General features: G+C 41.8%; 1 protein-coding gene across 4 annotated transcripts in view; it reads right to left on the bottom strand.

The window, feature by feature from the left end:
* The window catches only part of sgcd (sarcoglycan, delta (dystrophin-associated glycoprotein)), a 233,126-nt gene that overhangs the window by 33,796 nt on the left and 184,635 nt on the right, over positions 1-14,695 (bottom strand). For all 4 annotated transcript variants that reach the window (XM_077505373.1, XM_077505372.1, XM_077505374.1 and 1 more), the window contains 3 exons: positions 11,509-11,610; positions 9,668-9,755; positions 8,279-8,398 (listed from right to left, as the gene is read on the bottom strand). In XM_077505373.1, the coding sequence (XP_077361499.1) occupies positions 8,279-8,398; positions 9,668-9,755; positions 11,509-11,610 (310 nt within the window). The remainder of the gene's footprint in view (positions 1-8,278; positions 8,399-9,667; positions 9,756-11,508; positions 11,611-14,695) is intronic.

Genomic DNA, 14,695 nt, shown 5'->3' with positions numbered 1-14,695 from the left:
TATGGTAGTAAGTAGGGATGTAACGATAGCCAAACATCACGATATGAAGGTCACGATACGATAATTATCACAATATTGTGGCGAGGTTGGCGATACAAAAGAAGGTCACAATATTGTAAAAAAAAAACAAAAAAACCCACAATATTGTTTTTGTACATTGCAGCAATAAAAAATATAAAAATATATTCTAGATATAAAAAATACTTAAATATATATATTGAGGCACTAATCCAAGCATTACAATACATTACAATTGATACATTTTTTATTATTAATCAAATTAATACATTAACTAATTAATAATTAATTAAATAAGAAATTAATAAATACAATAAATTGGGTTCCTCCACATATTGTCTCTGTTCACAAGTATATTATGTTACCCTTCATCTGGACATTAGCGTGCATATAACACAGAAGGGCCAAAACATGCCTTGTGAAAATTAAACTGCACTAAAAAACTGGCCACCAGACGGTGTTAGAACTGCACAAGTGGAAATCAACTCGACTTTTTTTTTTTTTTTTTTTTTAAACAGGTGCTGATTTCAATATTGTGACATGACGATGACGATATATTGTGGCAGTTTTAATATCAGAATATTACCATTATCGTTACATCCCTAGTACTAAGTTTAATTTGCGTTCCATAGAAAAGCATCTTGAAAGTGTTCTAGTACCATCTCCTCGTTTGCCAGGCCAGCCTCACGTGGAAGAGCGCGCTCACCCCTACCCACCGCCACGCTCACAATCTCATCGGGATTTGTGACCGCCGGCGTCCGGATTGATGTCAGCCGTGAAACGAGGATGGCGGCGGTGTCCTCGAACCCCCGCGGCCGTCGTAAGGTGCACGCCTTTCTCTTGACTCGGAAATCGGGTATCCCGCTTTGGTACGAGGTACTAAATTCCCATAAAGAGACATCAGGTCGAAATTGCGAGAGTTCGAACCAAGAGCACAGAAGAGGCACAGTTTACTGTAATGTGAGCACTTTCTGACAAATACGATAAAAGGAGAGAGTAAAACACAAAAAGTGCTATTATGGGAAAACATCAAGAAGAGATTTAAGTTGGGTGAAACAAATACTGTAAGTAACTTCCTGTAACATAAACATAAACAACTTCCACATCGCAAAAATCTTTTGAAAGGCTGAATGCTTGCGCCTTATTATTACGATACCGTCATCCTTCAAACTGCTTAACATCCGTGTATAAAGCTAACATGCCGACCCCCCCCAGAAAAAGAAACACACACAGATCAAGAGCATTTCGCTTTTTATGGGATGCGTTCGCTCGTCAGGAATCCGTTGCACATTGGCCACGCGCTCCAGATAACGGCGCGAAATGCGGAGCGCCGCCTCCGCGCGCGGCAACTCGGCTGTCTTTTATTGTCTCATTACAGCTTAACGGCGTCCACTCCGGAGGAAGGACAGCGGCGAATAAAAGGCGGCGGAGGCTTTGACGGATGGCAAATATAAAAGCGACGACACCTTGTCTCCGTGAACTTATAACGTGATCACGCCGTCGACGCTAGCAACAGCAGGTACCACGAACGGGAGGCCTTACGCTGCTACATGGCAACAACCGAGGAGCGATTGCAATGCCGCCCTAAAAAGGTTTAAAACACCGTCTCAATACCACAAATGGTGGAAACGATCTACTTTTGTTGAAATGAAAATGCTCAACTCACTTCAACATAGTTTTTTGGCAAGCTAACAAGATGGCGGCAAAGCACTACGTACCGCTAACGTCCACTCTTCATCTTACTTCCTTGACAACCAAGATGCCACATGATGGCGGCAAAAAATGCTTTTCTCTAAATCAAGTGTTCTATCATTTGATAGGGGCTTGTAAATTAAACAAAATCGGAATTAGTCTCATGACTTCAATAGTTAACTCATGATTAATCACTTAATTTGATCTGTTCTCAATGTACAATAAAATGTAAAATAAAATGATTAAATTTCTTTTTATGTACATATTTGTTTATGTACATACAAGAAAAGGTATTTTCTCATAAAACAATAAATGTAGCATATTGTGTTTGTGACATTTTCAAAACATTTTGAACAATAATGCATTTAAAGTTGGGGTGTCAGCCAGTTAAAAAGAGTTAACTCACGATTAATTGCAAATTTTATATCTATTCTAAATGTACAGTACAATTTTTCAATAAAGGTTTTCATCCTCTTGTTAACATAAAATGGAAAAAAATGTTTTATTCATTGATACAGTCATTTCATAATCATTCATAAAATTGAGTTAAAATTAAAAAGATGTATTGTACTGGAAAAAAATGAGTGTGATATTGATTTGTGTTGGTCATTTTTCTGCCACTAGATGGCATAATTGCATTTGTGAGACAGTGACAGCTCAGTGCATTTTTGTTTTCATATTTAGAGCTATCAAGTGGATGGTTGTTCTTCTCTGTGTGCCCTGCGATTGGCTGGCCGAAGCCGGCTGGGATAGGCTCCAGCTCCCCTGTGACCCTTATGAGGAAAAGTGGTCAAGAAAATGGATGGATGGAGCTATCTAATCTTTAACATGAAGTAACTTGGGAAATTATGCACATTTTTCAAATTGTAAAATACAACTTGACCCCAGTCTTCACAAATATATTCATTATTATTCAATTTATTAATGCTAAATTGTCTGCTACATTGCGACTGGAATTCCCCCAGTCGAGGCGTTCCAAGTACGGGGTGGTCATTAAAAAAAAATGCAAATTAACGCACTCATTTTGACACCCCTACTTGAAATATCCTGTATTGATTGTCAAAGTTTTAATTAAGTGATTAATCCCCAATTTCCTTACTGTTTCCATCTTCCTTTTAAGACAATTATTTTTTTTTGCAATCCAGTTGTTGCTTGTTCTGATCTCACAGTAGCTAAATATATTCTGTTTGGTTGTGAATTCCGGGCAGCGCATCATTGATCGCGGCGTTCGCCAAACAAGTTGCTGTGATCACACGAACAGAAGGATAAGAGAAAAAAAAAAAAACACACACACACCCTCATCATCCGCTTTTCCTGCCACGCTGCAGCCTGGCCTCCATTTGCCTTGCGACAGGGGAGGGTGTTGGGAGTGGGGGAGCGATGGGATGATCACACGAGCGCATCCTGAGCTGATAACGCACTCCTCCCGACCGTCTATCTGCCAGGCGGGGGGCGCGACACGCTGAGTCAATGGGACATAAACGGAGGCAAATGAAAGGAGGCTAATTGTAATTGCTGCCGAAAAGATGAGTGCAGCAAATGGGATGGCGCGCCACTTTTTTGTGATTGTGCCGCAGTGACGGAGAATCAAATTTTACGTCACTCATCTGTCAAGATATGACTTTTCTTTTTTTCTTTTTTTTTTTGCTTTGCATCTCAATTGGCTGAATTTCAGCATGAACCGGGCCTTCGTGCAAGAAAAAAACAAAAAATCACTTGACAGCCAGTGTGTGGACTGGATCTGAGCATTGTGGTTACTTTAGAGCAGGGGTGTCAAACTCATATTAGCTCAGGGGCCGCATGGAGGAAAATATATTACCAAATGGACCGGATCGGTAAAATAATGGTATATAACGTTGCCGTCAATTATAAGCAGATTTTTGCTATTTGTGGGCTAGCCTTAAATTACGGAGCTCAACAGTAATCATACTGTTCCAAAAAATAACATGAATGCAAATGTAACGCGGAAACACTTTGCCTGTACGTGTTCTGGATGTGTTAAATCTACCCGTTTTTCATATACATTGATCCCAGAATGCATTGTGTGGCACAGTTAACACATAAACTCAGCACCATTTTCACAGAAGCAGTCCCGTTCGCTCCCAGCTGTTTTCCTGGAGGTTGACTGATTTTGCAAGGACCACAGAATATTATGTTCTATTGCTATAAAAACATGGAACCCACCAAAAGAAAGATTAGAGTCTCTTCTTTCATCAGGAAAAAATATATATTTCTATCTGTTTCCATTTTGCAGCAATTAGCATTAGAATATAGCTTGATAAATTTGCTTGATAAATAGCTGGATAAATTTGATGATGATTCATAAAACTGTGGGGGGTAACAGCTTGTTACCCTGGTTGATCTCTTATACTCTGCTGCCACCTGCTGGCTGTTTTTGTAATAACTACCATTGCTTCAACGGTTCTCTTAAGTTCAGAGGCTACATCAACGCCTTGTGTATGGTCTATCATAAAAAACAAACAAAACAAAAAACATAAAACTTTGGAACGCTGTTAATATTAATATAGAACGTATTTATACGTTTTTGTGGGAGCAAATTAGTTAATAATGTTATAAGGATGTTAATCCTTGTCATATCTTTTGTGTTACCAGTAATTAATTTGTGTCGTATTTAACATGTTTATGTCGGTCTAAGTTTAAAATAAATAAATAAATAAATAAACAAACAAACCGTAACTTTAAGTTGTGTGTAAAATAATGACATCCCCATTAAAGTCAATATTTACATCAAAATAATTTGCATTAAAAAAAAATCTAAAATATATTCAAATAAAAAAACAAGATGTTTTACGACTGTTTGGGGCCACGATGTGGAAAAAAAAGAGGGCGAAAAAAAACAATCCTACAAAGTGCACAAGCGCTAGCACTGGCTAAGGGCTAAATAGCGGACGGAAAACACTCTGGGCTATATGGCGGACAAGGAGACAAAATGGCGGACTGGGCGTAACCGTTGTGAAGTCGAAATGCCTTGGGTCGAGTGCGCCTTAACTCGCCTTGTTTGAAAGCACTATATAAATAAAGATGACTTGACTTGACTTGTCTTGACGTGGTAATTGATTGACAGTTGAGCATCGCGTAGTTTCACACGGCTCCATTTTTCTCAATTTCAAAGGTTTATTTTCTATCCTTGGCAATTTGTTTTACGCATTCAAATTAGGCAAGGATGTTCACTACGTGACAAATGCAACACTCCCCATCAAAAGCAATCATGAAGCCAAGCACTTTGACAGAGACGTCCTATAGCAGAGCACTGCTAAATGGCATCATCTGCATCTCGAGTAAACTGAATCCAAGGCCACTGACAGTCACGCTAATTCTTTCCTGTGACAAGGTGAAGGCCAAGGCAGAGACAAGTGCTTTAAGCAACCTGTGCTTTCGGTGGGATCGTTGGGTAAGTAACCCCATTTGTCAGGTAAATAAAGCCCCTTCAACGCGCTTGTATCTCAGCATCAAGGTGACTCCTGCTCCCCCCCGCCCCCGCCACTCCGCTACCCAATTCCTCCACTCGGCTGCGCTTCTCTGCAGGAGTTAAACTTTGAACACATCCGCTCGCTGCTGATCTCGGAAGGGGGGGTTGGAGAAGCGCGCCGCATGAGCGAGCAATGCTTACTTTGGAAGCGAGAGCCGATTCCGAGGTGGCCGGCGCCACTCCAGGGAGAAGTCGCCGCGACACGGGGAAGCGCTTCTACTAAATGTTTCAGCTTTGGACTCGACTACAACGGGGTATTCGCTCTGGCTGAAAGCTTGCGTGTCCTTAGGGTTTTAGCGAGCGTGTCTTTCGACTGCCTCAGTTGGTGTGCACAAAAATTCCTCCCAAGCTGCAGTACAGAGGCACCTTGACTTACAAGTTGAATTCATTTCCTAACTAAATTTTAAATCAGTTTTCCCTCATTGATAAACTGACATTTTTTGTCGTGTGCTGAAGGTTGGATCCCAAAGCGCAGACACAAATAAGATTTTAACTATTTATTCACATCGAGAGGCGTAGTACAAACTTGACTAGACGAGAAACAAAGATTTACACAGAGGACAGTGGTAACAAAAGTAATAATCCGACAAAGACACTCACTTCTCAGGAGGCTTTTATAAGAAGGAATCGATCTGATTGGTTGTGGCTAGACATGGAATTATCTGATTGGCTGTTTACCAGGTAAAGGGATTAAAGATTTTTGACATCACATAACATCACATAGCCTAAAACCAGTTGAAACTAGATGTTAGTTACATCAGTTCAAAACAGACACTTGTTACATCAGTACATAACTGACACTTGACCTCACGGTCATGAACCCAACTTAACAGGTCATGAACTCAAACTTAACCCTGGCGTGACCCCAGACATGACATTTTTTTGTTCATGTCTTTCATAAATTTACGTAAACGTACAATAGATTTTATGAAGCTAGCGTACCATTAAGGGGCGTGGCCTGGTGATGACATAACGATGGTTAATCTGAGTGTCTGATTCTGTGATTTTCAAGTTGGGAAATGTACTGCTTTTTATATCGCACTTTTATCGACACCATATGGTGGCCAAAGTGCTTGACAATGCCTCACATTTACCCATTCACTCTACCACTGAGCCATGCCACCTCACAAGTTAACCAAGTAAAGAAAAATATATAATTTTTCATTTTTTTAATGATAAAAACCAGGGCCTGGACTGACTGGTTACCTCAGCAATACTCGGCCAGCCGCCGTTGGCAATCTATTTCCTTATTTAAAGGTCTATGCATCGTTAATGTACCTTATTTACACCTTATTTCATGGTCTATGCCAGAGATTTCTAGACTGCGGTTGAACGCCCTTCAGGGGGTGCGCGAAATTGAAAATAATGGCGGTCTGGTGGGCTGCACGGTGGTTAAGTGGTTTAGCGGGTCTGCCTCACATCTCATCATATTTCCAAAAAACTTGTTTCTTGGCAACGCTTAAATTGTTCAATGACGTGGATGGAAATGTGTATGTGCCCTATAATCGACCTTGAAAAAAAACTTCACCGCTGGTTGTCATGACAACAGAGGCCAAAAGGCATGACCTCAACCTCAAAACAGGCTGATTTCAGCAAGGCTAAAATAACAGCCAGGCAAAAAAGCATGACACGGACACGTTAGTACCACACCTGGGAGGCGTTTGAAGTGATTTAAAAAAATGCATAAGTCTCCTTCAACAAAAAAAAAAAAAAAAAGCATGGACATCTTCGCCGCGAGTGGAACAATGCAACGTCCGTCCAATTATCCGTGTCTCCATCTCCTCCTCGCCATCTGTGGCTCGGCTGCACTTTCCAGTAGGCTGACGCTAACCAACTATGACTGCAAAGGATGTTAAGTGCATGTAGATGAGCGGCCAGCGTAATCGCTCCCATCTGTAAAAGCGAGGAGCAAATTGTCTCGGGCCACGCCTGGAAGGGGATTCCTTCATAATTTTTTGCACAATACATTTTTACCCAAATATGAGCACATTAAAGGATCGCCGTGACTGATGGGCGTTTTTATGCATTTTATGCATTTGGTACCTGGGCCTTCAGTTGTGGCGGACTCAATCCAGCTCTTAATACCACCACCATCACGTCAACGCAAATACGCAAACACAATATAACAGCACGAGCATCGTGTGAAGCAATTTGCAATCAATATTTATGCTCAGATCAAACCAATCAGAGGACAGAATAATGATGATGTCATGAACTCATTCACTCGCAGCCATTTTCACAGGAGCAATCCCCCTTCACTCCCGACTGTTTTACTGGATTTTGACTGAGGCCCACAGAATTTTGTGATCTAATGCTATAAAAATATGCAACCTACCAAAATAAAGATTAAAGTCTCTTCTTTCATCAGGAAAAAAAAGCGTGTTTCTATCTGTTTCCGTTCTACAGCAATTAGCATTCAAATATAGCTAAGTTTCATCATTATTCACAAAACTATTTAGAATTGTGAGTGATTGGGCTTTTTTCTACATGGCCCTGGTTTGTTCTCTTATACTCTGCTGCCACCTGCTGGCCGTTTGTGTAATAACTACCATTTCTTCAACCGTTCTTTGCAGTTTAGAGGCTGCATAAAAGCCTTCTGTATGCACCAGCATAAAAAAAATAAATAAATAAAAAGAAAATGTATAAATACGTCTTTGTGACACTTAAAACATTTAAAATAGAACGTATTTTTACGTTTTTGGGAGCAAATGAGTTAAGAGCCAGCGACCTGATTCTGAGAGGATCAATTTGAATTCTGATTGGTTGGAGAAACCAATTGCTATTGCTAATACAGTGCTCTCCAAAAGGTTTATAATTGTCAGCATAGGTGGGTTTTTCAGCAAACAGTGGTCGAGAGTTTACAAAGCCAGGGTAGGCAAAATCTGGACGTTGTTGATTGCATGGTTGAAACTACATGGGCTAGCACGACTAATTCTGAAGGCAGATGACATTGACATAGCATACTCTGATTGGATAAAAATAAATAAATCAAAAAATAAATAACATCCAAGCAGTATACCCAAACTTTTCTATTCACAATGTGAGCCCATCAGAAGAACGGTGTGACAGACCACTCACCCATCACCCGGAGCCTCTCGGCGCCCACCACCACCTCCTGCTCGTCGGCCGAGAAGAGCAGTTTGCCGGATGTGGATTTCACCTCGAACATCTTCCCTCGTGCTTTGAACCCGCTGGATCCTAAAACCCCAACAAACGCAGAAGCTGACACTAGCTAGTGACTTGATTACTTTTACAACAAATTAATTTTCCCGATTAAAATAAATTGAAATGAAAAATGGCCGCCCAGTTAGCGCAGTGTTAACGTATGTTGCGAGGGCTCTGTAACAGGACACATGAAAAAGCCTGACCCGGGATTTACACCGGATGCGGCTGTGGTGCGGCTGCGGTGCGGCTGCGACACAACACAGACTTTCTGTGTGTTTGTCGTTTTTAATGCCACATGATCGCGCGCGGTCATGCGAGACACGGCAGGAAGTGGTCGGCGAGGGAGCTGCCGGACCACAGCTGTGTGGTGTGAGTTGGCCAAAAAATTGACGCGTCCGGAGCACGCACCGCACCGCACACGCAACCGGTGTAAATCCCGGGTCATGGACCCTTGCCCCAAAATTAAACGTCAGCCATTTTGATTTGAAGCAGCCATTTTTGAGTGAATTCCAGCAATCTCCTAATGATCTGCAACTTCAACAAAGCGCCCGAGCTGCGAAAACACTGAAAGAAATAGAATGAAAGCCTTGTTTTGACCCTCCCCCCAAAACAAAGTAGTACGCCAAAGTAGTCGAGAACGGCGGCTGATTGACACTCGCAATTGATTCTGTCGCTCTCCATTTGGAAACGGGATGGGGGGCTGTTCGCATCCCTTTCAGACAGCGTTGGCGTGTCAGAGCCAAAAGACACTCGGCGTGCATGTTTACTCAGAGTGATTTGTATACCTCGCCGATCTGCCAGGCTCTATTAGCGCCAGAGTGCAACGTCGCAGCAAAGTTACGGCAGGCGGGGATTGTGGCAGCCTGATGGAACATTAAAGTAGCAGTGCAGTATAGCATGAAGGATTAACTGACATGTGAACCACTAATATATACATACACACAGTAGAAAAAATAAATAAATCCATGACGTAATACATTCATTTTGCGGGAACATTAAGCACGCCATGGGTTTACAGTCCATTGACATTTTGATCTGAAATACAGTAGGCTTGTCTTTTATCATGTTGACTCTTTTTAAATAGACTTCAAATGTATATTTAAATACCAGCATGAAGTCTTACATAAAAGTTGACTTTGAAATGTTTTGACGTTGCACAAACCAAACACGATTGACGAACGCAAAGATCAGAAAGGAAAACGTTTTTGCTATGGTGTTGCCCTGCGTGTCGTCATCTTTTGAAAAGCGCTTGACAAGCGAAGGCATTGTTAAACATGTTTTTATTTTCGGGCCGCGTCGTACCTGTTACGAGTTGCGTGAGCAGCTGGTTGTTGCTGTTGACGACGTTGACGGATACATTTTGGGATGACTGCAGGTACAGAGGACGACCCTGCGGATGGACAAACAGCAATACGTTTTTAGAGATTGTGTCAATCCACTCTTGAAAAAGACTAATTTGGATCCAAGTTTCATTGGTGATCACCAACCCATCTCCAATTTACCATTTCAAAGTTTAAAGACAAATTCCATTCAGTTCATCTCACATCAGACATTTTGCATTCCGCAAGAAGGACATCACATGTGGCGTCCCTCAAGGGTCCATCCTAAGCCCACTGTTAATCTTTACCTGATTCCACTTTCTCCAATCATACACAAACAAAACATCCATCCATCCATTTTCTTGACCGCATATTGCTCACAAGGGTCGCGGGGGGTGCTGGCGCCTATCTCAGCTGGCTCTGGGCAGTAGGCGGGGGACACCCTGGACTGGTTGCCAGCCAATCGCAGGGCACAAACATAACAAATCCCCATAACTATGCAGACTAATGAAACAATGTATCAATGACATAAACCAATGGATGACAATAACGTTAACGTTTTCCACTTTTTCATTAATATTTAGAGAAAAAAAACTCGCAAATTTCTAAAGTGGCAAATTTGCGACAAAATTGTCGCAAATTTGTGACTTTATAAATTGGGAAATTTACAAATTTATAAAGTGGCAAATATGCAAGAAAAAACTCAGACAATAGTCAACAATAGTCTAACGTCAGGATTCGTTGGCATTTAATGGGACACTCTTTTTTCAATGAAAAGGCAGGATGGAGATGGATTCATTCTTAATTTAAACTGTAATCGTCATACACGGCAGCGAGAGCGACAACACTTCCTGATCCGCCTATCAGCTTACTAACACTAACCAATCAGAAGCTAGCTTACTTTAGGTAAAAGCAAGTGAATGAGGGAGAGCAGCAGATTCAACACATCAAGTTTACTACTTGTACAAAAAATACCAGACTAACAAACAAACTAACTTAAATGCTTGATCCTCAGGGCATGGACTTTTACAAAGCGAGGTGTCTTTGTCTCTTCCATTACCCAACGCTTCAAAATGCGAAAGCTTAACATGATATGGTTAATCTCTGCTAGTTAGTAATTAATTACTATCTCAGTATTTGAAAACGCAACCGAAAAGTATTGGATCAAACATCAGAGTACGCTATGTGCATTTCACGTAAGTCTCTGAGTTTTTTTTCTTGCAAATTTGCCACGTTATAAAGTTGAAATAATCATTTGCTAACAACTATGAAAAAAAAATATTTTCAAATGGTTTCTCTGTTTGGCAAATATTACCCGAGGTGGGTTTGGAACGTACTCCCTCCCACTACACGAGGGTTCACTGTAAACGATTGGCACCCGCCAGTTTCTGATCCGTCGTCCCACATCCTTTACCGTCGCCGCGGCAACGGAACATGTTAGTCCCAGCAGGACATCGTCGTCTCTCACCAAACACAAAGAGTGCGTTTGTGTGTGTGTCTGCATATCTTTTCTTTAAGGCGGAGAGGCTTCATAAATGTGTCTGTGGTTTGCGAAGAAATCTCAGTGAGTCGCACAAAAGGAACGCATTTGAAGGGGAGAATATACCCGCAGCTGCAATTGGACGTCATTTCAAGTGCAGCCAACTAATTGTTGTTGTTTCATTTGAATTTAAAGTCACTCAATGGGGAAGTGTTACCAAAAAAAAAATGCAATTTAATTGCTGAAATGTGACATATGAGCCAAATAAAAAAGGCCGATATGCACGACAAAATATGATGACATATTTAATGTCTATCTTTCTATTCATAGAGTATGCTACTTACTGGTTTGGACTGGATTTCTTTGGCATAGAGAGGCTGAAGGAACTCCGAGTCCCCTTCCAGCTTGAGGCCCTTCTCTGTTATTCTCAGGTTGCCCATGCCGTCCTGCACGGAAACAAGCACACACGTCGGTCATATTGTGTTTAATATTTCATGTACGTCCACCTTGTCACTCACGTATTTGCACTTCCCAGCTCGCACGCACGCACTCGGCAGCAAGAGAGGATATTAACCAGCGTCTTTATATCCTGCCTTTTCTTTTTTGCATCACCTGCCTGGATCAGTGTAAAAGATAAGACCGCGTCAAAGTGGAAATACTCTTTGTTTTTCGCCCTTGCGCCTCCCCCCGGGTTCTAAGGGAGCACATGGAGATCAAGGCAGGTGAATCCTGGCGTAGCAGGGGATGGTTTTTCAAGTATTATATTGCAGGAAAAAAAGATTATTGCTTCCCAATGTGGAGAAAATACAATCTCTCGCGGCCGGGGATGTTATTTATCCGACTGCCGATATGGACTCACATAAAATCGTGAATTTGTAAACCACTGTAACACATCGCTGTAGATGGTGGTGTGACTTGACATGTCAATTTTTTTTTTTTCACTAAACAGATTTTTACCAATTTTTGGTGAACCCAATATTTGTGGGTCCTGAAAGATGAGTCAAAATGCTCTAAACTGGCTGGCAATTTTCTGCTTTGAAAACAGCTGGAGGTGAATGAGTTAATAAATGTTTCTTGTCGATGTAACACAGTAAATAAATAAGTGACGGATGATGCGGAGCGAGATAATTAGCCGCACTGTTCAGTCACGCTATAAGAAAACATTTTTTACTTGGCCTTCCAATCCAAACTTTTTTTTTTTTGTTTCTTCTCTTTAGCGTGCACACGGCGAGGCGAGCGGTCATAAATAATTCACGAGATGACGACGACTTCTTAGCAGGACGGTCAGATGAGCATCGCCACCTTCTTCTTCTTCTTCTTTTTCTTCTTCAGGGCCGCCTGCTAAAGGCGACTTTCATCTCGTGAAAAGTCTTCAGCCTTGTTTGGGCTCCCTTGATGACAATTGTGTTTGCCTCCTTGTCGACTCGGCTTTTTATGCCACCTGCCATCCCTCGCCCTGCCCGCCGGCTCTTTGTTTTCACGTTCAAGCCGACCGCAGCTGCACTCTCATTGGGATGCAATTCGAGGAAATGGAAAAACAATACACAAAAACTATTCATTAAGGTTGACAGCAAATCTAATTAGACTTCAAGTTGGGAGTCTTTTTTTATTTTTATTTTTTTTATTCCTAGTTATGTTTCTTCAAAGGTGGTTTTCAGTCACTTAGTCACTAAGTTATCTGTGGGTGAATTCGAGTTTGTCAAAGTACGAGCCCTGGAGTTCACCCGAAATTGCTGCTTCATTCTAAAATGGCAAACTTCCTCTTCAATTTTGGGTCTCTGAGACTTTTTTTCCACACAATTTCGATTGGTGAAACTGGTGTTGGGGGTTAAATTTTTACATCTTCCAGAGGAATCCAAGATAATGTAAAGTGAATTTGTTTTCAGGGCATGCAAGTGAATGACTTTCTGGGGGACACCTTTGGGAGTCCAAAATAGGTGATTTCGATCAGGATCCACGCGCCAGCCAAAATTGGTGAGTTTTCTGTTTTCTGATCTGGGCTCAACTTGGGGTACTTCTGAGTACGAGTTCTACAAACTACGAGCCCTCAAATTCGTCTGAAATGGCCACTTCAGAACAAAATGGCCGACATCAAGTTCAATTTCGGGCATGGGTCCTTGAGACTTTTTTGCGCGTCCTGTCATGAGCAACATGTCCACCCAATTTCGCGTCGATCACTTAATTGGGTGTCGGGGGCTAATTTCTTCTACCTTTCTAGCTAAATTGGAAATATTGTCAAGTGAAGTCATATCTGTTTCCAGAAGGTGCTACTGAGTGTTTTGTTTTTTTGTTTTTTTTCTGGGATGTGTTCGGGACCCTTAAAACAGAGGGGCCTATTCACGAAAGGTTTGCGTCGCCTTTGCACGGCACTAACTGGTAAAAATGGAGCAATCCGGGAGTGCCTAATTCACTAGACATGTGCAGATGGGGAAATCCATCACTAAGTGCGCTGCAAACCAGATTGCGCCCCGGTGCGCCGGTGTTTTTTGCGCGTATGTAAATTAGGTATTTTGCATACATTTGATGCAAAATATGCCCACCCCAATGCAAATGAGACTCTTTGATATGTAGCGTCTAATTCACTAACGTTTATGGACAGCATGTATTAACCTGCTGCAACCTCGATCCCGGGATCATGACAGCAGTGCATGTGACACGATGCACGTCACTTTCTGGCTCATCACGCAGAAAGAGAGTGTGTGTCCTTGAGACTTGTCCGTGTGACTGGTTATGATGGACAAGTCCACCAATTTCCGAGTTCATCAGTGAAACTGGTATCTGGGGATAGATATTTGAAAAGATACAGTATCTACTGTGGGGAATTTGTGTCATTCTACCCCTCAGATTGATTGTCGACCGACGAGCAATAGCGACGCGGACGCTAACGTAACAGCTTGTATCACTCCCCCCACCCCCCATAAGCATTCATCATCCTTCTCCTTCGTCTTCCTTAAGATGCCTTTGGAGGTACGGTGAAGCCCGGTTATCAATAATACAGAGCACTCAGGCTATTATTGAGTGCCGGCGTCGATATGCATCAAGCCCCGGCTAACCCGAGGCTAAAGCAAATATAGACGTTTCGAGGCCCGGGGGGAAATATCACAATGACTCCCGACATTAAAAATACACCAGTCGACAAAAGCTGAGGATTTCCATTATTTACACTATCGAGATGGAAGCACGGAAATGAACCGAACCAATCAGGGAGCGTTTAATACACAGCGGAAAACTTTTGCAAGGAGCAGAGAAACAGACGAGAGGGTGACGTCTTGAAAAAGATTCAAGGTTTTACCATTTGGAGTCAAGAGACAAAAAGTATGACAAATAACTTTATCCGTCACTATACCATTTGTGGACGATTGCATACTTCCATTTTTGTGGGAACAGTTGGAGAAAGACCCAATCCTCAACTCTGAATCTTTGGAATGAACTTCCTTAAGGTCACGAGATCTAAGATTCGAAACTCTGCGTTCACGAAGAGTCTGAATTGTCCATCTTGATATATGCCCTGTAATATGACGGACCCCGCTT

The sequence above is a fragment of the Festucalex cinctus genome, chromosome 18, assembly GCF_051991245.1.
Source record: "Festucalex cinctus isolate MCC-2025b chromosome 18, RoL_Fcin_1.0, whole genome shotgun sequence".
NCBI classification, from domain to species: Eukaryota; Metazoa; Chordata; class Actinopteri; order Syngnathiformes; family Syngnathidae; genus Festucalex; species Festucalex cinctus.
Note: the sequence above shows the minus strand (reverse complement) of the source record. Positions and strands in the feature narration are given on the sequence as shown.